A 26,798-nucleotide genomic window follows, 5' to 3' on the forward strand; every position below is an offset into this window, starting at 1 on the left:
GCTAATCTAGGTTTTGTAAATCTAGGTTTATAATTCATCAGAGATGTGTTGCACCACTTAATTTTAAATCTGGATCAGTAAATCTATGATTAACGGTTTTAAACTATGATTAGTGACATGTTACACCAATATATGAGGTATTTCGTGAGTTGAAACGAAGTAGCTAGCCTACTTGACAAAACAGGCCACAAAGTTGCTGTTCCTTGATAAAACAAAAACAATGTAACGTTAGAACTACTGCAACTCCATCGTGAAAGGTTCTCATTGGATGGCTGATTTGAAATAAAATCTGTTATTTACCAGTACTAGACAGACTCATTCGTTAGCTAACGTTAGCTACTGTAGCTAGCTAGTTTATAAACCAAGCTAGCTAGCATAAAATATAATGTAGTATTGTCATTACTTAACGTTTTTAGCCATTTATTATTTATCCGCTAGCCACCTGATCATGGCACGTCAAAGAAGTTCACATTTCTCCGCTTAAAAACCTCGTCGGAGCTGATGGAGGAATTTAGTTACGTACTGGATAATAAAAAGACAGAGAACACGACTGTCAAAAAAAAGAAAGACACCTGGGCCATTTTACGCCACAGATTTAATGGATCGACATGGATTAAAGAGAAGTGGGACCCAAATCGGATGAAGGCTTGCTGGAAAAACTTAAAAGCGAAAGCCAAAAATGATGCGGCAGGGGATTTTTCAGACCAGAGGGGGGCCTCCGTCCAAGGGAATTGATCCTCTCTCCCTGAAGATATGCGAGATGATTCCCCAGCAGTTTACCCCTCTCCTTAACCCCTATGATGACGACCGACAACTCGAACCACCAATATTTAGTAAGCATAAATAACTGGTAAATATCAATGACTATAATGCACGTTAAAACGAACGTTAAGGCTACTTCACTACAATGTTACCGTTATCAGGCCCATTACATTATGTTGCATAACATCATCATTCGTACCAAGGCGGGGCATATCATAAGCCCCAATTCAATTGTTGTACGTAAATAGCCTACTAAGAATGAGTTAATTTTCTTTCCTTTCGTTGAGCTGACAACCTGTGCCGTGGAGAAACAGCAGTGCCTGGATCCAGGGGCGGTGTGTTCAATAGGGCGATATGGGCGACGCACTGCCAAACGGGAAAAGGAAGGGATTTTTTTTCTAATCAATTATATCACGGCAACAGTAGTTATCAGTGTTGTAATCTAGACGTCTGATCTGCCACAGTGCCACTAAATGTCCAATCAGGCTAAAGTCGTGCTTCAAATGGCCCCCCCCCCCTTTTGGGGCGATTTCAGTCAGGTTGAAAATCGCCCAGAAGTCTGTCATAGACTCCCATGTAAAATCTATTTTTTTCAAATATCAGAGCTTTCAATACAATCTCTATGGGTTTCTGAGGGCTTGCACTTACGCGCTTTCGTCATACGTAACATAACCATGAACGTAACTAAGAAAAGAGCGGGTAGCAGCGTCAATCAATTCACTATTACTGTCAAAATGGCTAGGCTTCAGTGCAACTCGATTGTGTCTTTGAAAGAAGTTCCTTTTTGTCGGCGAACAAATGAAGATAAATTGGCAACGAAACAATTAGGACCTCCCAGACCAAATTTAATAATTCAACAGGTTTCTACTAAAGGGGGGAAGTCCTACACCCGAGGATTTTCCAAAAATTGGTACGAACGAAAAACCTGGCTAGCAGGCTGCGATGTAGCTAATGCAGTCTTCTGCTACCCCCTGCTTACTCTTTCACCCTGAAGGCGGCACGGCAGACAGCACCGCTTGGACAGCGACTGGTGTGTAACGGACATGCACCATCTTTCAGGAAAGATTAAGAAACATGAGCTGTCAAAGACCCACATGGATAGCTGTTTGAGATTGTCTGCTTTGGGGAGAGTGAACATTCCCACTCAACTGGATGAGGGATACAGGCTAGCTGTCCGCCGCCACAACGATGAGGTTAGTGTTGATAATCACAAGTTTACTGGAGAACTGAAACTGACAAGGCTGACAAGATAGGACCCTTTTGTCCATTGTTATTGGATAGGAACAGAACTTATAACCAGCTCCTGACCTAAATAGATCTTAGCACAACATTTTACTCAACATATCATATTCCATATTCACTATAACAAATATATTTACTACGACATTAGCAAGAACCGCCACATCCTCAGCCGGCTAATCCAGTGTGTGAAGTTTTGCGGAGTGTTTGAGTTAGCTTTGCGAGGCAAAGATGAAACTGAGGGCTCCACCAACCCTGGTAAGCCAACACTTTTGAGATCAGTCAATAAATGCTTCTGGTATTGACTTATATGCTGCCCCTGTCTTCATGTTGTTGCTGGACATATCTTTTTTAAAATGTGTGTAGGTCACCTAAATCATCAGAAAAATTGCCCCCCCTGAGAATTTTTTCAGGAGCCGCCACTGCCTGGATCTTGCACTAGCAGCAAAAACACCAGACAGGCCAAGTAAACGCCCCAGAACTGACATGAACCAAGCTCATATTGATGTTTTGGAGCTGGAGAGAGAGAAATCTACTGCAGATTGAGATCCGGAATTTACAAAAAGAGCTACTGCAAATTCAGAAACAGAAACTCCTTCAGGGAAACAAATGCCCACTGTGTAAATAATGCTGATCTTTTTATTTAAGCAATTATTTGTTAAAACAATTATTTATTAAAACAATGCTTTCCCAAGCAATTTGGTGTCCTCCAGTCTTGTCCCCGGTCTTGTGTTCTGGTGCTTCCAGTTCCACACTGTATGGTACTGAGAATGATGGACGGGGCCATGTACTGTCAAATCTTGGTTGAGAACCTCCTTCCCTCAGCCAAGGCATTGCAAATGGGTCGTGGATGGGTATTCCAGCATGACAATGACCCAAAACACACGGCCAAGGCAACAAAGGAGTGGCTCAAGAAGAAGCACATCAAGGTCCTGGAGTGGCCTAGCCAGTCTCCAGACCTTAATCTCATAGAAAATCTGTGGAGGGAGCTGAAGGTTCGAGTTGCCAAACGTCAGGCTCAAAACCTTAATGACTTGGAGAAGATCTGCAAAGAGTGGGACAAAATCCCTCCTGAGATGTGTGCAAACCTGGTGGCCAACTACAAGAAACGTCTGACCTCTGTGATTGCCAACAAGGGTTTTGCCACCAAGTACTAAGTCATGTTTTGCAGAGGGGTCAAATACTTATTTCCCTCATTAAAATTTCCCCTCACTGTACCTACAGGATATGGAGACAGTACAGTTGACAGACTACTGTATATTACATCTCAAGACTGATGAAAATCAATCTGATCATGTTGAGTCCAGTCATCTTATCAGTTCATTGTTGCAAGCCATAACATTTATTTCTCTATTGAGCCCTTCTAATTGCCTTTCTGCATATGCTACTATGGCTGCGTTTACACAGGCAGACAGATTCTGATCCATGGTCTGTCTTTTGACTATGAAGACTTACGGCACACAAGCATATCTTTGTGAAAAACTGTTTCACAACACAATGGCCAATTTATATGGAGAACAGCCTGGAGCCATTTTCTCTGTTAAATCCTACTCAACGAAGCTTACATTAATAACATAATACTGTGAAGCGTTAAAATGCTTTAAAATAATGAGATTTTCTGCAGTAGGCCTAAATTCAACACAAATGACACATTGTTTTTGCACAAATTGAACAGTTTATTTGCAACATTAGAACAGTAACATACGATTGTATAAAAATAAAGACAAAACTTAATTTAAAAAAGTTGTTTGTGATCTGTACCAAAGACAATGAGTACCATATTTGTTTAACTATTCGTCTTTCTCATCAGCATCTAAAGCAGCTTTAAAATGAACCACCTTTCTCTTAATCTGTTTTCACTCTCTGAATAGCTGTCTAGCAAAAAACATTTGTTTTTATTCAAAATGCAATTTTGGCAATATCAGTTTTCAAAGTGATTTTCAGATTTCTGTCCAGTTAATACGCTGACAACACATATATTATCAAAACTAAAGGTCTCTAAACACCAGAATAATCTTGTTTGTTCTGGAAGAGATAAGCCTACAGTGTCAAATCAACATGTTCTCATGGCTTCACAGACTGCAGGATTTCCAAAAATGTGCGTTTCGGTGAGAGAGAAAAGAAAAGCAAGTTGGAAATACTTGAAGTCATTGGCAGCACATTCAACAGAATGACAAAAATAAACCAGCAAAAATAAATAGAGTGGAAAAAACCTTGTACTGTACAACGTGCTCCGCTAACCTTCGCTGACGCTGCATAGAAAGAAAGTGGTTTAGCAATGTAGACCTGATGATACAAAAACACTGTTCGAACAAAAAAGGCTGTTTTTGTGTAACTCGCGATATGCATCCACACTGCCTGGGATTTGAGTGGACACATTAGTTAATAGTTAGTGGTAGAGAAACCTGTTTAGGAGCAATTCTTTTTTTCTTTTTTTTGTGGCCGTATAGTGACGCAGTCCGTCATTTACATTCGATACATCGGCTTTCTTGGCTCTTTCATTAAATACACAAAAACAGTCTAGTCGATTGAACCTCTTCTCCTAAGTATATACAGCACAATATAATACACAATATTACATAAGAGCAGTGAGAGTCACATTTATCAGTCTGCCCATTTGATTCACATAGGCTTGTATCGTACCAGAAGAAAAGTGTCCTTTAAATTGAGTTACCACAGTCTATCAGGCCAAACAGTCTTACTCACTGCCATGACAGTCCATACAATTCAGAGTGCTGCAGTTAGCCGCGTTTATGTAAAATCCCATGGCTTAGTGCGACCATGTAAAGGCTACATTTCTCTCAGGAAGAGTGGATATGGTACTGTCAATAGTTAGAGTGTGATGTGGTTGACTATGCTCAGATAGGGGTGTTGGGCAGATGCCCGTTGGAGCCCTTAGGCGTGCCGTTGCACACGACCCCGTTGTCTTGGCCGTTGTGTGCCGCCTGCCCGTTCCGCTTGCCGTTGCTGCGCGGTGACTGACCCCCCCGGAGGGCCTCCCGCTCCTGATGGCCACCCCTCTCCAAGTCCCTCCCTGGGGCGTTGGCCTGGGGCACCGTCCTGCTGCGGCAGCGCTGCCTCATGCCGTACAGCACCATGGTTAGCAGGATGCTAACGCAGGATGCTAGCAGTACAGACACCACCACCAGCTCCTTCAGGTAGGTTTGCCCCAGCGCAAGCAGTAGCTTCTCCCCTCCCAGCGACTTTGCCTCAGTCTCCTCCGACTGCTCCACCCAGAAGGTAAAGTTCCTGCTGGTCCGCCTTGTGGTGGCCTGAGTCTCCCTTGCCAGCGCGGTGGGCTCCGGCTCGGTCTGCTTGGGCACCGTCAAGGGCGGGGTGAGCCATCCTCCTGAGCCGGCCTGGGTGGTTGGGAGGAGGGCCGGGCTCTGGGGGCGGGTGGGCGTCACGTCAGGAGCAGTGGCCTGGGGGGTGGGGCTGCTCTTCTGCTTTACCTGGTAGATGGCCAGGTTCTGCTGGAAGCCGTTCTCTGTGGATAGACACAGGTAGTGGCCCAGGGTGGCGGGCGTGGCCAGGAAGTGCAGGCTTCCGTCCTCCAGCTGCAGGTAGAGGTCCGGGGAGAGGCGGCTGTTGGGTCGCTCCCAGTGGCGGTGGGCCATGCTCGAGGCCGCTGGACACTGCAGTCGCACCACCTCATTCAGGGACACCGACACCAGCTCGCCTGGGGGAAAGGAGTCTAACATAAATCAAGAGTCACTGACTGAGGCCCAAGCTCAGATTGAGCCAGATGCTAGTTCTGGCAGTTAGCGTCTAAGCTAGCAGCTAGCCCACAAACAAAGGCTTGCGCACACACATACAATGCAGTGTGTATCTATCTATAGACTAGTCTGGCAGATAGATAATAGGATAGTAGGTATAAAGATGTTTGTCTATGCAGAAAATGGTGACTACAAAGCTCACTGTAAGCATGATGGCTGTTTACACTAGTGATTCTCACCTGCGTTTCCTTTGTGCAGTCCAAATCTGGATCTGGGCGTCATGGGCGACGCACACGCCTCCTGCACATTCCCTCCATCCACATCCTGGCCTCTGTAGAAGAGGAGATAAACACTGTCAGTGTGTGTGTGTGTGTGTGTATTTGTTTACGTGTGTGCATTCGGAAAGTATTCAGACCCAGTGACCTTTTCAAAATGTTGTTACGTTACAGCCTTATTCTAAAATTGATTAAATTGTGTGTTTTTTTAATAATAAATCTAAACACAATACCCCATAATGACAAACCAAAAACAGTTTTTTATAAATGTTTGCTAATTTATTAAAAATACAAAACTTTAATATCACATTTACATAAGTATTCAGACCTTTTACTCAGTACTTTGTTGAAGCACCTTTGGCAGTGATTACAGCCTAGAGTTTTCTTGGGTATGACGCTAAAAGCTTGGCACACATGTATTTAGGGAGTTTCTCCCAAAGAGTTCAATCTTGGTTTCATCAGACCAAAGAAACTTGTTTCTCATGGTCTGAGAGTCCTTTAGGTCATTCAACCTCATGGCTTGGTTTTTGCTTTGACATGCACTGTCAACTGTGGGACCTTATATAGACAGGTGTGTGCCTTTCCAAATCATGTCCAATCAATTGAATTTACCACAGGTGGACTCCAATCAAGTTGAAGAAACATCTCAAGGATGATCAATGGAAACAGGATGCACCTGAGCTCAATTTGGAGTCTCATAGCAAAGGGTCTGAATACTTATGTAAATAAGGTAATCTGTTTTTTATATTTTTTAATACATTTGCAAAAATGTCCCTTTGTCATTTAGGGTATTGTGTGTAGATTGATGAGGGGAAAAAATAACTTCATAAATTTTAGAATAAGGCTGTAACGTAACAAAATGTTGAAAAAGTCAAGGGGTCTGAATACTTTCCGAATGCACTGTATGTGAGTTTGTGTGATATATTCTGTGCATCTGTCCATGCAAAGTTCCTGTTTACATTCTGGATAACTCTAATGTCGCATAAAGCTTACTTCATTTTTTTTATTCACTGCATCAGGGACAGCGTACTCAGACGTTTTGGCTTTGCAGCCTTCTTCAGTGTGTAGGTCCACCTTTTTTTTGTACCTACACAAAGTATTTGTAGCTACACACTGAACAAGGCTGCAAAGCCGGAATGTCTGAACACTATCCCTGATGCAGTAAAAAAAAAAAAATGAAGTAAGTTTTATGCGACATCTTTGAGTGAGGACCCATCACACCTTTTTGCTTATCTGAATTCACAGGTTTTACACACCAATTAAACTTCTGGGAGAGCGCAATGGTCCCCTTTTGATTAATAATAATAATATAATAATAATATGCCATTTAGCTGACGCTTTTATCCAAAGCGACTTACAGTCATGTGTGCATACATTTTTACGTATGGGTGGTCCCAGGGATCGAACCCACTACCCTGGTGTTACAAGCGTCATGCTCTATCAATTGAGCTACAGAGGACCTCTATAATGTAAAAAATAAATAACAAATAAAAAAAATAAAGTACACATTACCAAAAGTATGTGGACACCTGCTCGTCGAACATCTCATTCCAAAATCATATATAATATATAATATAATGGGCATTAATATGGAGTTGGTCCCCCCTTTACTGCTATAACAGCCTCCACTCTTCTGGGAAGGCTTTCCACTAGATGTTGGAACATTGCTGCAGGGACTTGCTTCCATTCAGCCACAAGCATTAGCGAGGTCGGCCACTGATGTTGGGCAATTAGGCCGTTCCAATTCATCCCAAAGGTGTACGATGGGGTTGAGGTCAGGGCTCTGTGCAGGCCAGTTAAGTTCTTCCACACCAATCTTGACAAACTATTTCTGTATGGACCTCGCTTTGTGCACGGAGGCATTGTCATGCTGAAACAGGAAAGGCCTTCCCCAAACTGTTGCCACAAAGTTGGAAGCACAGAATCGTCTAGAATGTAATTGTATGCTGTAGCGTTAAGATTACTCTTCACTGGAACTAAGGGGCCTAGCCCGAACCATGAAAAACAGCCCAAGACCATTATTCCTCCTCCACCAAACTTTACAGTTGGCACTACGCATTCGGGCAGGTAGCATTTCTCCTGGCATCCACCAAACCCAGATTAGTCCGTCGGACTGCCAGATGGTGAAGCATGATTCATTACTCCAAAGAACGCGTTTCCACTGCTCCAGAGTCCAATGGCGGCGAGCTTTACACCACTCCAGCCGACGCTTGGCATTGCGCATGGTGATTTTAGGCTTGTGTGCGGCTGCTCGGTCATGGAAACCCATTTCATGAAGCTCCCAACGAACAGTTATTGTGCTGACGTTGCTTCCAGAGGCAGTTTGGAACTCAGTAGTGAGTGTTGCAACCGAGGACAGACGATTTTAACACGCTACGCGCTTCAGTGGTCCCGTTCTGTGAGCTTGTGTGGCCTACCACTTCACAGCTGAGTCGTTGTTGCTCCTAGACTTCACAATAACAGCACTTACAGTTGACCGGAGCAGCTCTAGCAGGGCAGAAATTTGACAAACTGACTTGTTGGAAAGGTGGCATCCTATGACGGTGCCACGTTGAAAGTCACTAAGCTCTTCAGTAAGGCCATTCTACTGCCAATGTTTGTCTATGGAGATTGCATGGCTGTGTGCTCAATTTTATACACCTGTCAGCAACGGGTGTGGCTGAAATAGCCGAATCCACTAATTTGAAGGGGTGTCCACATACTTTTGTATACATAGTGTATGTACTCTAGCTATACCCTAAATAAATACCCATTAAATGTTATTCTGTTTTTTCTTAAATATTATGGGCCGGTTTTAGGGAAACATTAAGCCTACTCCTGTTCTAAGAAGCATGTTCAATTGAGAATATCCATTTAAAGTGTTTTTGTGTCAGGGAATCCAGCCCTGAAGGAAATAAATTAATTCCACGATATCAAATGTAACAGCCTTTATCCAAAAGTAATTTCTTACATCCAGCTCTATGCAAGCTGTATATTACGCTTGCAATGGTACACCCTATAAATCCTCCAGTGTATTGGTGTTGTGCCTGCTGGGTGGAGTCGTTGTAATGTAATGTGATAGGGTGTGACACTCACACTTTGTCCTGGATGCTGGTGGCGTGGGTGCAGACTTTGTTGGAGGGGTCCCAGCCACAGAAGGGATCCCGGGACAGCACACACTCGGCACAGCTCCAGTAGTAGGAGCAGTTGGAGGCCGGGACCCTCACCACGCCTTCTGATGAGCCCACAAACACCACACCCTGTGGGGGTGAAGGATAGCATTAGTGCGAAGTCGCTAATGTTAGTGTACAGCAGTGGTCAAGATCACTTTGAGTCCAAAAGCACACAGAGATCTACCTCTCAGATGTTTCATAATCTTTTTACATTAGTTAAAAAAACATAAGCCTATGCAACATTAGCCTATTAAAAACAGTTATGTAGCAATTAGGTTTGTGCAGTAGGCTTTAGGTATATGATCACACTGGTAATAGATAATGTGTTGTATTACTTGTGAGGCACAGCTGAATGAGCATAATAATTCAATTTTTTTATTTTACTAGACTGATGGCCTGCATCTAATGGTGAGTCTAAGGGGAGGGAGGGAGGGAGCAGCGGTGAGGCTGCCTCTCACGCGACTCACCGTCCCTCCACTCTCCCTTCCTCTGCTGAGAAAAGGGGACAGTCTTCCAGCTGATGGCAAAACTCAAGTCGTTCTGCTTTATTTTTGCCTCATACAGCATCTCATGTTGTTTTCCTATGACCAGAGAAAGTGAAATATTCCTATATATTAAAAAAGACAAGCCGCTAATAGTAACAACGCAAGCTTATCGGAACACTTTACTATACTCATTCATTGTAGCTGCAGTGCTGGTTGTACAGTAGTAAGTGGAAGTAAGGAGCATTTTATGGCTCATACAAATGTTGAACAAAGTGTTGCTAGTGCTGAATAGCAACTTAAACATTAACTTACTTAAAAACAGCAGCTTTTTGCTGTATTCATTGAGTCTCTATCTAGTCATGGTTTTTAACGTTTTTAAATCTCAGTATCAACTTCGTGTGCTCGAGCCTTATTTTTACAGCCTATGGCTCGAGGAAACCGTGCAGACATGGTGATCTGAGCTATCCGATTGGCCAGCGGTAGGCCTATAAGTGCACTTGATTTGCTTTCTGGGCCAGCCGGGTAGGCAGAGTTTTACCTTCAGACACATGAAATGGTTCAAAATGCGAACACTTTCCTTCCCGGCGCTAGGGCTGCTGAATCAAGTGCAACTATCGCTAACAGCAGAAAAAAAAAAACACGCAAGGCTTTCTTGTTGTTTTTTACAGAAATGTTTGGTGATCGACTAGGAATGCCTTTGAGATAAACCAGTCGATCGCGATGCACAGCTATGGCAAACAACATAGGGGGATAAGGATATTAACATGTTAGCGTTAGTATACACTTAATGACCAAGGGCACAAAGAGATTTATTGGGTAGTAATTATGAGAAGGATTAATTGAATACATTTGTCACTGAATTGCTGCGTCATGAACACACACTCCAGACGGACAGCTCGCCAGCCTCTCTCTCTCGCTCTCTCTCGTGCAGCAGATCCGAGAGAGGGCTTATCCGGGCTAATACCATCGCCTCGGACACATAGTCCTGCAAAACCTTACCAGCTTCTGTTCATTTAGCCTATGCTATGGTGTACAGTGTACACTTAACAATAGTTCAACAGTAAAAAAAACAACACAATTTGCATTTGTCATCAGCATGTCATTATTTGCGAAGAAGGCTGTTAGATAAAACCTTGAAATATTATATGCAGTGGTAGTAAAAATGTTTAACAGTTTCTGTGTCTATTCCGTGCTAACCAACCATCTCGCACTTCACAGAAGGCATGAAGCCAGCAAGTGACACAGACTCCCCAGGCCATGTCCATCTGTCAGTCACCAGCAGATGCAGTGATGTGATGTGATTGGTTGAGACTTCTGGGCATATTGGTGGGGTTAAAGAGCAGACGAACCCAGCGCACACATTCACGCACACATCCACAGGAGATGACAGGGGAAGTTAATGTAAAGGAAACATCTCGTGAGAGCTTTGGCGAAAGGGGGATTCACTGTTTGCATCGTGCGCGGTTAAAGTGCTAATGTTAAGTGCCAGCAGGCCCCTGTGGTGTAGAGCCCATTAAAATGTAATGTGACAGCGAGGCGAGGGTAAAGTGGGATGAGTACCTGACTTGAGATGGAGAATACCTAATGACTAGAAAGGTACCTTGGCTATTGAGAGCAGGAGGTTCTTTACGGGCTGAGGCTGCTCGAAGACCTGGATCTCCTCAATGATGTGTGCACCCTTCTCCAGCAGCACTGCTTTGTGGAGGTAGCCTGATTCTGAAAGCAAGCGTTTGAAACAAATGACTAACACGGTAGTGGTGTGCACATGCATACATGAACTGAGTAATACATTCATATTTAGGTTGATTCCAGTTGAATACATGTCCAGTACCTGTAAGCAGGAATAGAACGGTGTAGTCCTTGCTGTTGGCGGCCTGTACTCTCTGGGTGACCACATGGCTGTAGCGCTGGTCAGGTGACACCATGGTCAGGCTCTTCCCCACAGGGTGTACGCTGTCGTCCGCGAGGAAGTTTTCTTTGACAAAGCGAAGGGTGTTGTCTGAGGCGTTGTGCAGGCCACACTGAGAGGAGGGAGAGAGGGATTGAGCCAGATACAGATTCTGAGAAACATCCAGCTGTATGCCAATTGGCCTGTGTGGAAGTCATCCACAACAAGTATGCTAAGGAGTTTGACGAAACTTAGAATAAAGAAGATTACAAAGTCTTAAAACTACAATATCACATTTATTATGCCAAGTTCAATGTATGGAAGTTTCTTCTTATTGAACATCAAACCAGGCCAGGCTTATGACCTAAGGCATGGCTGATTGATCTTCAATGCAATACAACATGGGGAGACAACACAATATGTAAAAGAATCCAAGACGTATCAGAAAGTAACTAACATTTACCTAGGCAAGGATAAACAAGGCATTCCCTGGCATTGTTTTGTCTGAGTAGCTTTTGTTCTGTTTGGTCTCCAGAAGTTGTTTTTACTTCTTAATTATATTTTCCTTTCATCCAACTTCGATTTGCTAACAAGCTAATGTATTTCTGCTGACCCTCTGGGGACCTCTGTCATTCAAGACGGGGACACGCTTACCTCTCCCGGGTTGGCGACCTTCTCCTGAACCCGCATGCTCCACCGTAGCGTGTCCCGATTCAGGACCTTGTAGTTGCCTGCGAAAACCGCTTTGATGTCGCCCAGGCGGAAGGCACACACTGCCGACCGCCCTGAGTTCACCGACCTAGTAGTGGCACAAACATCAAAGACACTTGCGGTCACAACCATGCTACAATCTGGTAGCAGCTAAATTAGTAAAAACTTGGCAAATCTTGAACACCCTTCTGAAACCCACTTCTTGTTTCAAAAACCCTCAACACGCCAACCAGTAAAAAATATAAAAAATAAGTGGTCTTGTTTGACAAATGTTTTTCAGGGATTCAAATATAATTTGGAGTTCATTATACTGTCCTATAAAAGGCCGGGACTTGTCACTCTCTAGCAAGGTACAGGTAACTGCCAAAATAAAGGAAACACCAACATAAAGTGTCTTAATAGGGCGTTGGGCCACCACGAGCCGCCAGAACAGCTTCAATGCGCATTGGCATAGTTTCTATAATTGTCTGGAACTCTATTGGAGGGATGCGACACCATTTTTCCACAAGAAATTCCATCATTTGGTGTTTTGTTGATGATGGTGGAAAACGCTGTCTCAGGCGCCGCTCCAGAAAGTGTTCCCATAAGTGTTCAATTGGGTTGAGATCTGGTGACTGAGACCTGTAAGACCTGCTAACAAGAAACAACGGTTGCCATTCGTACGGGAGAATGTCAACAGATGACTTAATCCCATTCATAGCTTATAGAATGTGTAAACTACTGACCACTGAGAGCTGAAGATGCCGAAGAAGAGTGTGTCGTCCACTGGGGCACCCTCAGGTGGCGGGAGGGTGACGATGTCCTGGATGACGTTGTAGGGCAGCTCGTTGTCAGACTGGCACAGGAGCTGGGCTTTGGCAAAGGTGGTCCAACGTCGCTGCAGGGTACGCTGGCCCCCAATGTCACTCTGGGACAGAGAGGAAATGGTTGAGAGGATTACCATTAACATGCATCCGCACACACGCAGATGTACAACCACACACTCGATGTACAACCACATAATAATGCATCTCTTAGGGTCTTACCGTGCAGACTTGGGCGATGCGAGACACAGTGAACTTGTTGATGAAGTCGTACTCCCGGCCCACCTCACTGAAGAAGAAATAGATCTTCTCCTCACTTGGGACGAAGTTGGAGCTGATGAAAGTGGGATCTGGAGAAAAAGACTGAACAATTGGCTACACTAATCGAGAGATAAGTGTGTTACTTGTTAGGCAAATTAATTAACAAAGTAATCATTGGAAAGTATTGCAGACGTATTGGTTAGGAGGGCTTAACCAACACCAACCGACGTATGACTAAACTATTTCCTTTAAAAATGTAGTCCTTTAAAAGAGCAGTTTAAATAGAAGTTGAAATGTACATTTCCTTTTATCTGTGCTTTATGTGGAAAAGGTCACATGTAGGTATTCCTCCCTCTGTCACGTATTGCTAAATATCCAGCTGAGTATACAAAACATTATGTACACCTGCTCTTTCCAAGACAGACTGACCAGGTGAAACCTATGATCCCTTATTGATGTCACTTCTTAAATCCACTTCAAATCAGTGTAGATGAAGGGGAGAAGACAGGTTAAAGAAGGATTTTTAAGCCTTGAGACCGGTATGTCTCAAGAACTGCAACGCTGCTGGGTTTTTCACACTCAACAGTTTCCCGTGTGTATCAAGAATGGTCCACCACCAAAAGGACATCCAACTCAATATTAGGAAGGTGATCCTAATGTTTTGTACACTCAGTGTACGTCAGAGCCTTGGAGATGTGTGTAATACATCATGAGTAGTTTGTTGCAGACACGTACCCTCCAGCCAGCCCAAAGTGTCGTCCAGCTTCAGATCAACATGGCTGCCCTCGCTGAGGTGGCGGGAGATGACTGGCCGGTTTCCCATGTAGTCCGCTACAGTTCCAGTGTACAGCTCTCCATCTGAACACACACACACACACAGTGAGCGTCATCCAGTACAAGGCATGTAAACCTAAGTAAACATACAGGAGAATGACATAACAGCCAAAGCTGAACAATACCAATACCAATACCTTTATTAATGACAGAGTTAAAGAAATGTACTGGCTTTGGATGACAACAAGGTTATGGCCAGGGGAAATAAAAATTATAATTTTTATTTTATTTTATCTTTATTTAACTAGGCAAGTCAGTTAAGAACAAATTCTTATTTACAATGACGGCCTATACCGGCCAAACCCGGTGCGCCGCCCTATGGGACTCCCAATCACGGCTGGTTGTGATACAGCCTGGAATCGAAACAGGGGGTCTGTAGTGACGCCTCAAGCACTGAGATGCAGTGCCTTAGACCACTGCGCCACTCGGAGCCCTTGAACAGTCCGTGCATGTAATTATTATGTAATGTACTGGAAATGGCCTTCCACATCAAGACACAATGCCTTAGCAGGTGACGACAGATTCTGTCAAGACTTGACATTTATTGCGAGGAACATGACCCAAATACAAGATGTATGCATTGCGTAGTATGTGTCAGCTGTCATAAGAGCAAGCTCTGCTGGGGACAGATTCTCACAACCTGTCGTGACAGGCGTTATGACTTAATTTACGACAGTCAAATCCAGTTACATTTTAAACGTCCCCCTCTTGGTCAGTGAAATCATAATCTCGAATACATAAAATGCTAATTATGGCCAATGACAGATATATAGGCCTAATCAGGATACATATGTAACCCCCCCCCCCCCCCCTCATGTACTGTAATCTTTGCTAGCAGTCACATGCCACCCACATAAAGGTAAAGACATCAGGCCAAGGGTTTATGGGCAAGATTATTATTAGCGTCTGCTCTTCCTCTCTCTCACAGACACAATCACAGATTAAAACGCCACCACATTATCATGGCAATCTCCACCACCTTTCTGCACACTATTCTTAACCCCACCCTACACCCTCCTACAATGAGATGGGACAAATATGACGACATCGAAGAGACTAAGAAGTTCATATGAATCCCACATGGATCCCTATCCCCCTAGGCACTCATGTAGATCTGAAAGGATTGGATTGGTTCAAGCAATGTGTTAATTGCTTCATGTTGCCTTCTCATAGGTTGGGTGAAATTATCGCCATATAACTCAGACCTATCAAATCCTTTCAGATCTAAAGGAGTAGACACCAGTATACCATAACGTGTATGATATCATTGGTTCGTAACGGCACACTTCCTGGAGAATGTTGAAGGCTATGATGTCATCATTGCCCTTTGCCAATTACATTTCCTTGTCTAAAGGCTCTGTTCTGTGGGTCTTTAACTACCCCCTCCACTTCCTGTTAGTCATCTCTTACCGACGGTGATGGCTGAGTTACGTTGGTAGGGGTCGTAGGGGCAGCGACCTCTGCCCTCCTCTGGCTTTCCGCTGGGGCTCGTTACGAGGGAGAAAGTCTCATAGTTCTGTAAGGAAAAGAGCAGAGCAGGGTCAGGCCTGGAGGAAAGCAAAAGTAATTCCGCTACCTGAGAATAGTAAAGCCCCCTTTACTGGCTCAAATAGCCGACCAATCAGCCTGTTACCAACCCTTAGTAAAGGTTTGGAAAAAATTATGTTTGACCAGATACAATGCTATGTTACAGTAAACAAATTGACAACAGACTTTCAGCACGCTTATAGGGAGGGACATTCAATAAGCACAGCACACAAATGACTGATTGGCTGAGAGAAATTGATGATAAAAAGATTGTGGGGGCTGTTTTGTTAGACTTCAGTGCAGCTTTTGACATTATCAATCATAGTCTATTGCTGGAAAAACGTATGTGTTATGACTTTACACCCCCTGCTATATTGTGGATAAAGAGTTACCTGTCTAACAGAACACAGAGGGTGTTCTTTAAATGGAAGCCTCTCCAACATAATCCAGGTAGAATCAGGAATTCCCCAGGGCAGCTGTCTAGGCCCCTTACTTTGAGAAAAGCCAGTGTGTCTATGTATGCGGATGACTAACACTATACACGTCAGTTACTACAGCGACTGAAATGACTGCAACACTTAAAGAGCTGCAGTTAGTTTCAGAATGGGTGGCAAGGAATAAGTTAGTCCTAAATATTTCAAAAACTAAAAGCATTGTATTTGGGACAAATCATTCACTAAAACCTAAACCTCAACAAAATCTCGTAATAAATAATGTGGAAATTGAGCAAGTTGAGGTGAGTAAACTGCTTGGAGTAACCCTGGATTGTAAACTGTCATGGTCAAAACATATTGATACAACAGTAGCTAAGATGGGGAGAAGTCTGTCCATAATAAAGCACTACTCTACCTTTATTTTAATTTTAATTTTTACACCCCCTTTTTTTATCCCCAATTTCGTGATATCCAATTACGATCTTGTCTCATTGCTGCAACTCCCCAATGGGCTCGGGAGAGGCGAAGGTCGAGTCATGCGTCCTCCGAAACATAAACCGCGCTACTTAACACCCGCCCGCTTAACCTGGAAGCCAGCCGCACCAATGTGTCGGTGGAAACACTGTTCAACTGTATAACTGCCTTAATTTTGCTGGACCCCAGGAAGTGTAGATGCTGCCTTGGCAGCAGATAATGGGGATCCATAATAAATACAAATAAAAAAATACAGCAAAGATCATGACTCAAGAGGAAGCCAAAGTTACGTGTTTAGTGCAGTTTTATCTAACAACATAAAATAGTTACAGACCTGCTACACTGGACTCGTAATTTTTGCCGAGCATCAGCCACGAGTGATACCCTCCCCCCTGTAGTCAATGAATCCTGCTACAATGGCCGTGGTGAGCGAAGCGTCATTTTGAAGCGTGAAATTTTGCTCCATGTCTACTTTCTGCTAATGGACCAAGGGTAGATCCTTGATTAAGTGGCTTGTGCTTCCTCTGGGATACACTTCCAGTGTAGCAGCTAAAAACCTGTGTTAGGCTACTAGAGATCGTAACCTCAAATGAAAAACCGGGCCCAAATGTAAAATGGTTACTAAAGACAAAGACAGGCCTCTGAGGCTAAAGGATGCTTTGGTTCAAGCTAAGTATATAAAGGAGCAACATAATTTTTACACCCCCTGGAAAGTTGTATTTTACATTTGGACAGATGGATATGATAAAGGTAACCTAATTTAACAAATGACACTGAAAGATTATACTTTGCAATCATTTATTCATCAAAAATAAACAGAAATGCAATTCCATAGTGCGGAAAAAACAAGTACACCCCTAGCTTCAATAGCTTGTGTTGCCCCCTTTGGCTGAAATAACTTAATGTAGACATTTCTTGTAACTGTCCATCAGTCTCTCACATCGACTGGGAGGAATTTTTGCACACTCTTCTTTACAGTACTGCTTCAACTGTGTCATGTCCGGGGGCTTTCTTGCATGCACAGCCCGCTTCAAGTCCCCCCCACAGCATTTCGATAGGATTGAGATCTGGGCTTTGACTCGGCCATTCCATAACACTCAATTTCTTATTTTTGAGCCATTCTGTTGTGGCTTTGCTTTTGTGTTTTGGATCATTGTCCAGTTGCAAGATCCATGTTCGGTTCAACTTCAGCTTTTTGACAGATGGCCTCACATTCTCCTCAACAATTCTCTGGTACAATATAGAATTCATGGTTGACTCGATGGCAAGTTGGCCAGGTCCTGAGGCAGCCTCAAACCATAATGCCACCGCCTCCATACTTTACGGTTGGATTTGTAACCCCTCCCAGACTCATGGGCATCAATAATCTTTCTTCTGAGGGCCTCGGGTAGGTATTTTAATCTTGGCATGATGTGTTACCACACACCCATATGGTTAAGCCCAAACCAGACCAAGTTTCTAATCTTTATGGAAGGCTGGACCCCCCTAAGTGTCTCTCTAATTATTTTATAATAATTTGCACCTGTTTTGGTGCACCTGATTCAAATTGTATTAAAGGTAGGAGTGTACTAACGTTTTCTGCATAAGGAAAATACATTTTTGTTTATTTTAATTGCATAACATTTTCAAAGTATACTTTTTTTTGTGTGTGTGATTTGTTAAAATTGGGTTACCTTTATCAATGAATGTGGTGGGAATTTATCTAAAATATCCATGTGTCCAAATATGTTTTAAAAAAGACCACTTTCCAGGGGGTGTACTTACTTTTTCACATGACTGTACAAGTGTAGCCCAGTCTTGGGCATCATTATATGTGAGGGATGTCCTGTCTGAGTGGCCTGGCTGGCGTTGGCTATGTGAGTGTAGTACAGTAAAGCTACCAGCATCAACATGACCCGAGTTAACAGGCTTGACTGGTGGTCACTCGAGGATCCATTTTCTTAAACCTCATCACACAGAAATGCTCTTCCGCACACACGCGTACACACACACACACACACACACACACTGTCTCAGCCCCTGGGCATCAGACTCAGGGGGCGAGCCAGCAGAGCATGAAAACATTGGTCATTGAGCTCAGTACTTCACATAACTGGATTAAGAAATGATCAATCTCGTGTGAAGCACTGGCACGCACGTTTCTGAGTTTCTGAGCAAAAAATTACCTACAGCCGTGATGTGCTTGGCACTAATGTATTTGCCATTGGATAGCTAATATCTAATATGGGTTTACTGTACAGCCCATGACCAAGCACCATTACCCTCTTAAGAGAGTTGGAGAAGATACTCAGTGGGTGGGAGATAAGGGATGGATGGAACAAAAACTAATACAGAGGGAGGCAGTCACGGAAGGAGAGCGCAAATATGGATAAACAACCAATAAAATAAGTTAGAGAGTGATATAAATGTAAGATTGTGAGAGAGGAATACTACAAACGTGTTCATATCTTGTTGTCCTCACTGTATTTGTCCTTGAGTACACTGCTTGGATAACACTGAATCATACATTTGGTGACGATAAAGCTTGTTTTAATTTGAATATGGAATATGAGAAAAGTATTTTGAGGAAATAATCTTATGTAGGTGTGGGTTCCAATATACTGTACAAATGTATGGCATGCCAGTAAAAGCTTGTTTCAGTTTGGAGTAAGAGAATCTTACGATGTAGGTGCAGCGCGGGCTGAAGGCGAAGGTTCCACAGGCGTACATGTGCGTGGAGTTCAGGAACTGCAGCACCCGGATAAAGTTGGGACAATCCGCCTGAAGAGGGGACACAAGACAGAGACAGGGAACATTTTTAGACAGTGCAAATAACTAGGTATAGTACTTAGAAATGTGAGTGCAGGGAGAGATGGAGAAAACAGTTACACAGTGTTGTAAAACGGTTTCCTAATCCTGGTCCTTGAGGCACACTGTGTGCTACTATCTGTCATTCCAGTCAAAACAATACTCCTGTTCTAGGAATTGTAATAATAATAATAATAATAATATGCCATTTAGCAGACGCTTTTATCCAAAGCGACTTACAGTCGTGCGTGCATACATTTTTTTGTGTATGGGTGGTCCCGGGGATCGAACCCACTACCTTGGCGTTACAAGCGCCGTGCTCTACCAGTTTGATAGCTCATAGCCAAGCCAAATAAACACATCTTCAAACACAATGAACTTCAGAACCAGAACTGGGTGACCCTGCAACAAAGCTTGGGTCAGTCTGTCTAGAGAGAGCAGGTCAGGAGGAGGGAGCACCGTTCGCACCAGTGAGCCAATAGCGCTGGTAACCCTGATCTCATTACTTAGTTTAAATGGGGCCACATGTGGAGGCTTACTTCATGGGAGGCCTACATTATATTAAAGAGATTCTCCGGTACTTTTGTATACTTTCTAGCCAGTAGTTGTGAAAGTAGCGCTCACGAGCCAAAAGTGGTCCCAGAAACTTGCGCACTACGTCACATACAGTGCATTCGGAAAGTATTCAGACCCCTTGACTTTTTCCACATTTTGTTACGTTACAGCCTTATTCTAAAATGGATATAATTGTTTTTTTCCCTCATCAATCTACACACAATACCAGATAATGACATAGCAAAAACAGGTTTTTATAATTTTTTTAAAATGTAAAAAAAATCCTTAAATATCACATTTACATAAGTATTCAGATCCTTTATTCAGAACTTCATTGAAGCACCTTTGGCAGCGATTACAGCCTAGAGTTTTCTTGGGAATGATGCTACAAGCTTGGCACACCTGTATATGGGGAGTTTCTCCCATTCTTCTCCGCAGATCCTCTCAAACTCTGTCAGGTTGGATGAGGAGCGTCGCTGCACAGCTATTTTCAGGTCTCTCCAGAGATGTATGATCGGGCTCAAGACCGGGCTCTGGCGGTCAATTTTGCTGCCGACTAACCGGCCCTCATTAAAATCGGTCAACAAACGGTTACATTTTTCCCAAACAGTAAAATGATGTGACCAACAGAAAATACTATGCACGCATACAAGGAACGGACATTTTTCATTAAAAGCTTAATGGAAGCATGCAACAATAGAAAGCCTATCGTCTTACAGTCAAAAGGCTATAGCCTATTATTGAACATGCAACTTCTGTAACGAAGCACCTAATAAAACGTCATTTTCAAACATTTGCCAAAATGCAATTAATAGGAAAACACAGTTCTAAACAGCACACCTAATGCGAGCGGTTCCATATGTGACAGAGATTAAAATCTCAGAAACTTAGAAATATGGGGAATCTTCTCTGGCAACAGCTCTGGTGGACATTCCTGCAGTCAGCATGCCAATTGTACGCTTCCTCAAAACTTGAGACATCTGTGGCATTGTGTTGTGTAACAAAACTGCACATTTTAGAGTGGCCTTTATTGTCCCCAGCACAAGGTGCACCTGTGTAATGATAATGGTGTTTAATCAGCTTCTTGGTATGCCACACCTGTCAGGTGGATGGATTATCTTGGCAAAGGAGAAATGCTCACTAACAGGGATAGAAACAAATTTGTGCTAACTTTTGAGAGAAATAAGCTTTTTGTGCGTATGGAACATTTCTGGGATATTTTATTTCAGCTCATGAAACATGGGACCAACACACTTTACATGTTCCGTTTATATTTTTGTTCAGTGTAGAAACCCATCCTAGTTGTTGCTAAAGAATTTATAAAAATGTACTGATTTCCTCATATGAACTGTAACTCAGTAAAATCTTAGAAATTGTTGCATGTTGCGTTTATATTTTCATTCAGTATAATATATGACTAGGATTGTGCCCTTGGCTTCTGGATAATTAAATAAATGTATATGAAAACTAATAGAACAGTAGAGAAATTATGGCATGAGGAAGTCTTCATAAAATAATTGCCTCCATGTTTATGGTTGGATTTTGGCTAGGCTACTTTGAAGCAAAGTAAGACATTCTTTATTATTTGAAGTAAAGTAAAACGTCCAGGTTTCAAACAATTATACTGCCTCAAGCTCATGTTGCAAAGTGGTGGGCGACACGCTGATAGCCTGCCTACCGTTGAGTATAGCCTATGCACTCGAATGGTGAATGGGAGGCGCGATTGCATTACGAGTTTAGGCTGAGAAATGAAAACATTTACATTTACGTCATTTAGCAGACGCTCTTATCCAAAAGAGTAGCTCTTTTTAAAATCGTGTCCATCAAAACAGTTTAACACGTCATTGCATTTAGAATTGTTATTTGTTGCACAATGACTAGGCGTATAAAAGCACGTTACACTCCAGTACCAGCTTTTTGAGGTGCTGCTCTCGGAGATGGTGCTCTCGTCTGGTAGGTGATAGGCTATTCCGCTCCTCAAACTAGGCTCTGTATGCTGTGCGCATGTGATAAATAAGAAAGATGACGACTAATGAAAATACATGCCAATTTAATTCCACGAAATTATGCAAATTAACCTATAGACCAATAAGCATGACTGGTCAAATGTATTTTCGGCGGCTAACCGATTAACGGTTAACCGTTAACATCCCTATTTGAATTCGAATTGCTAGGTGGCTGGCCCACGTGGGAGAAACTTCAGGGAAAATGGCGCTGCACAGCTTCCAGAAAAACAGTGTCTTTCAAACAAGGGATTTCGTGGCTAATTGAGGTAAGACGGTAATTCTGCATGTATGAACTACAAATTGACACATCCTGCCCAAAGCGTGAGGTTTAAAAAATACTTAGTAGTCGCCAAAGTTTCGGAACATGTCTTTAACCAATGGCATTTCCTTGTTTCTGCCCCACCAACGTTCATTGTAATGAAGGCCATTGGCAGCCAAAATGTTTTTAACTAGAATTAGATAAAGCATCAACATTTTTATTGTGAGAATAAGGCCTATTCACACCCACCATACACAACTTGCACACACACCACACAAACAATCAGAGCAGCTTGCTTCGTATTGTTTCGTTATCCCTCTGTCAGATAACTTATCACAGCTCATTCCTCGGATTCTGAATCATGGGACGTGGGCCATGTCAGTAATGTTGACACATAAGAATAATTACCTTAGTGTATAAGCTGTGCAAGCTACCTTAGTCTATAAGCTACCCCATACCCTTTAGAGAGGATCAACTCTATATTGTATAATGGGATTGGTCTTTGTATGAATGGCCATTATGGTCACTGTTCATCTGATTTATACTATGGACGTGTATAAAGTGGCTCTGTTTGACTTGTCACAAATGTGGCTAAGCCCATTGCCACTGATGCTACATACAGGCCCATTGGTCTGCTAATCCCTATTGGCATAAGACCATCTTGTATTGACTTCCTCCTTTTGTATCGCTAGCACATTGACGGCCAGAAAGACGGTTAAAGTTATCCAATCAAATAGCTAAACAATTCCATTACGGAATTACAGTCTTGGTGGGGTGGCTGTAAGTGGAATGCAGTGACAGCTGTGCCTCCAGTAAGTAATGTTTCTCCTCCCTAAGACAGACCAGAACCACCTTGCACAGCCTTATCCTATCCCCCCACCTACTTGTTTTGTTGTATTAATTTCTAATGTATTAAGGTATAATCTAAATTCTAAAGCTCAAATTAAGTGTTATTGAAAAACCTTGCGACAGTAGCCCTGGATATTGACTCAGGGGCCTAAACTGCCCGTCTAATATCAAATCTAGGGGAAACACTGGCAGCATGCGGCATTATAATGCAAATGAGTGGATTGGCTGAGCTAGGGTTAACTTGCCTTTTTCTTGCCCTTCATGGAGCATTCGTCCAGGTCCTTCACTGAGGGGGACCAGTCCAGCTGAGAGAAGAATGGAGGGAGAGAGGTCAGTGTTAAGACTGTTGAACCAGCTGTGTTTCTGTTTCAGATGACAACCGCTGAACTAAACCACTGGAAGGGGGACATTTTCTGCAGCATAGATGGGCTCTATGCAGTGTTGAATATTTCCGATATAGCCTGTATGAACTGTAGGGCTTAGGTATTTTCCAACAAAATCTGGTGGTCTTATGCATGAACTTATAAGCTTATAGGGTTTATACAGCTTCATGAAGTCTCATAAAGCTGATCATACTTGTTAATAACTTAATGATAACACGGGTGTAAATGTCAATCCCCCCACCTTGCTCCTCATCACAATGGCGTCCTCCTGGCTGACATCCAATGAGAGAAATGCATCCCGCGCTCCCACAAACAACGTGTCTCCGTCGTCACTTAGCAACAGTGTGGTGGTGTTGCCGACGTCCGAGCTGTCGAAGTGGCTGAGAGACCTCCCAGGTGTACCTGTTACGCAAGAGATTAAAGTAACAGGCGTTAGGCTTACCTTTCACATTCAAAATAAAGTGCATACAGATACAGTTGGACCTTCATATCAAGCTGACTTCCACATGAAGCAATGAGTATTACACGGCTCAGATAGTTGGAACACTGTGTTGGCACCACAAAGGTTGTGGGTTCGAATCCTGCATAAACTATCCATGTTGGATTCGAGTATCTCGTAAATGGTCAAAAATAATATTTGCATAGGCCTACATTTTTAGCAGCAGAAACGTAAAAAACAAACAATTCTTAAGAGGGCTTTTAAACCATTACAATACACCGGTCCTCAAAGTCACTAGATTAAGGGTTAGATTATATTAATATAGATGACATATTATTAAGATCCCAGTACACTCCGCACCCAGCAATTAAAATAAAATATATGTTTGACTGCGGAGAGTGCTCTAACCACCAGAGGGCACACTTGGCACCAAACCCTAACCCCACACTGAAAGTAGGCCTATAGCCTAGCCTACATAAAAAGCCTACATATTTTTAAGCATTGAATAATCATTATCCAGCACAGAATATTTATAAAGATTTAGGATTAAGTCTACTCCAGGGAAAGTAAAATGGAAAGAGTAGTGTCATTGCAAAGTTTCAATGATGTACAACTGCAGCTATTTTCACACGAGGACATGCAATATAATGCCGTACTAATTAGCCTACATTAACCTGCTCCGATTGAGTGTCGAGACAGAACTGACATTTCATTAATTTCTTCCTCTTTTCATTAACCCTTTCCATACAACAAATACATACAATAACACAGAGGGGTGGCGCCCCCTCGTTCCACGCACGCTCCAATTTCATTTGGACTGGAGGCCCTCAAGCAGGCCGCTATGAAAGATGGGAAATAGCACGTGCACACGAGGCACACACACACACACTAAGTACACATACCATGACCTTTAACCAATTACAATAACTCAACCCACTTGCCTATTAGGTAGAGCCATTTCAAAAACTCTCTGTAGGCATGCATTCTCTGTAAAACGCTCTCTATGAACACTGAATGAAATAGTTGTCATGTTTAAATTCACCTCCAACATGGGGATGAGAGAGAGACTGACTCAATACATGGCAGGGTTGGCATGACAGCTTGTAAGGTCATGGTTTTGACTTTCTGTAACCCCTACTAGTCATGTCAAAGATTTCAACACAGTTAAGATATGGCACAACATGACAGCAAAGATGACATTTTGGTGTAGCAAAATTAAACAAACTTGGGCCGAGAAATGGTCAAACTCTGACCTTATTTTATTAAACTATAGTATTGTTAATTGGAGGCAAAGGCACAGCAATCAACCTAACCTCTCTCATAATGAGAATATTGGCACTTCTCAAACGCTACCAAATCAATCAGCAAGCAGGACTATCTGGAATTATCCATTTTATTATGGTGTGATTCTCGGTCTAATCAACACTTTAGACAGAGGCTCTACAGAGAGGGCATGAGCACATGACGAGCATAATCCTGTGCTGTCGCTATGGTTTCCATTCCCATGGCACCATTGGGGACAAAAATAAAATAAAAAAAAGAGGTTGGGCTTGGTTATTAAATAGGCACAGACCTGAACTATGACAGCTTTGTGTTGTTCAGTGATTGTGAAAGGTGCCTGTGTGTAAGTGACAGTGAGCGGATGAATAATGCAAAAAGCCACTTCCTGCTTCGGGCAGTATCGCTAGAGAGGAGTTCTCTATCTAGTTTTATAAGCGATAAGATAGACATTTTGAGTGATGTGCGAACATTTACATTACATTTAAGTCATTTAGCAGACGCTCTTATCCAGAGCGACTTACAGTTAGTGAATACATACATATATATATATATATATATATATATATATATATATATATATATATATATATATATATATATATATATATATATATTTTTATACTGGCCCCCCGTGGGAATCGAACCCACAACCCTGGCGTTGCAAACGCCATGCTCTATCAACTGAGCTACATCCCTGCCGGCCATTCCCTCCCCTACCCTGGACGACGCTGGGCCAATTGTGCGCCCCCCATGAGTCTCCCGGTCGCGGCCGGCTGCGACAGAGCCTGGATTCGAACCAGGATCTCTAGTAGCACAGTTAGCACTGCGATGCAGTGCCTTAGACCATTGCGCCACTCAGCAGTACGAACAACAGCGGAAACATCTGTGTACTGCGGCACAACCATAGAGCTATTTTCTACGTGCACAGACACATTCACACAGGCCTTACTTAAACTTACAGTGCATTCGGAAAGTATTCAGACCCCTTGACTTTTTCCACATTTTGTTACGTTACAGCCTTATTCTAAAATGGATTAAAACTGTCCCCCCCCCCTCCTCCTCCTCATCAATCTACACACAATACCACATAATGACAAAGCAAAAACAGGTTTGTAGATTTTTTTGTGCAAGTTTATTAAAAAGAAGAAAATAAATATCACATTTACATAAGTATTCAGACCCTTTACTCAGTACTTTGTTGATGCACCTTTGGCAGCAATTACAGCCGCGAGTCTTCTTGGGTATTACACTACAAGCTTGGCACACATGTATTTGGGGAGTTTCTCCAATTCTTATCTGCATATCCTCTCAAGCTCTGTCAGGTTGGATGGGGAGCGTCACTGCACTGCTATTTTCAGGTCTCTCCAGAGATGTTCAAGTCCGGGCTCTGGGTGGGCCAATCAAGGACATTCAGAGACTTGTCCTGAAGCCACTCCTGCGTTGTGTTGGCTGTGTGCTTAGGGTCGTTGTCCTGTTGGAAAGTGAACCTTCGCCCCAGTCTGAGGTCCTGAGCAGGTTTTCATCAAGGATCTCTCTGTACTTTGCTCTGTTCATCTTTCCCTCGATCCTGACTAGTCTCCCAGTCCCTGCCGCTGAAACACATCCCATCAGCATGATGCTGCCACCACCATGCTTCACCGTAGGGATGGTGCCAGGTTTCCTCCAGACGTGACGCTTG

General features: G+C 43.0%; 1 protein-coding gene across 2 annotated transcripts in view; it reads right to left on the reverse strand.

The window, feature by feature from the left end:
* Nucleotides 1-4,160: 4,160 nt before the first annotated feature.
* The window catches only part of LOC311126979 (semaphorin-4A-like), a 47,796-nt gene continuing 25,158 nt past the window's right edge, over nucleotides 4,161-26,798 (reverse strand). The window contains exons 3-15 of one of the 2 annotated variants that reach the window (XM_084158707.1): nucleotides 23,642-23,802; nucleotides 23,263-23,322; nucleotides 19,223-19,321; nucleotides 15,537-15,642; nucleotides 14,028-14,150; nucleotides 13,254-13,381; nucleotides 12,954-13,135; nucleotides 12,172-12,316; nucleotides 11,461-11,650; nucleotides 11,230-11,345; nucleotides 9,068-9,231; nucleotides 5,957-6,048; nucleotides 4,161-5,680 (exon numbers count right to left, since the gene is read on the reverse strand). In XM_084158707.1, coding sequence (XP_084014833.1) covers nucleotides 4,860-5,680; nucleotides 5,957-6,048; nucleotides 9,068-9,231; nucleotides 11,230-11,345; nucleotides 11,461-11,650; nucleotides 12,172-12,316; nucleotides 12,954-13,135; nucleotides 13,254-13,381; nucleotides 14,028-14,150; nucleotides 15,537-15,642; nucleotides 19,223-19,321; nucleotides 23,263-23,322; nucleotides 23,642-23,802 — 2,387 coding nt within the window. In that variant the 3' untranslated portion in view covers nucleotides 4,161-4,859. Of the gene's footprint in view, nucleotides 5,696-5,956; nucleotides 6,049-9,067; nucleotides 9,232-11,229; nucleotides 11,346-11,460; nucleotides 11,651-12,171; nucleotides 12,317-12,953; nucleotides 13,136-13,253; nucleotides 13,382-14,027; nucleotides 14,151-15,536; nucleotides 15,643-19,222; nucleotides 19,322-23,262; nucleotides 23,323-23,641; nucleotides 23,803-26,798 lie in introns of both variants that reach the window. The other variant, XM_084158706.1, reaches the window with a different exon arrangement.

This window comes from Coregonus lavaretus (assembly GCF_964263955.1).
Source record: "Coregonus lavaretus genome assembly, chromosome: 3".
Lineage (NCBI taxonomy): Eukaryota > Metazoa > Chordata > Actinopteri > Salmoniformes > Salmonidae > Coregonus > Coregonus lavaretus.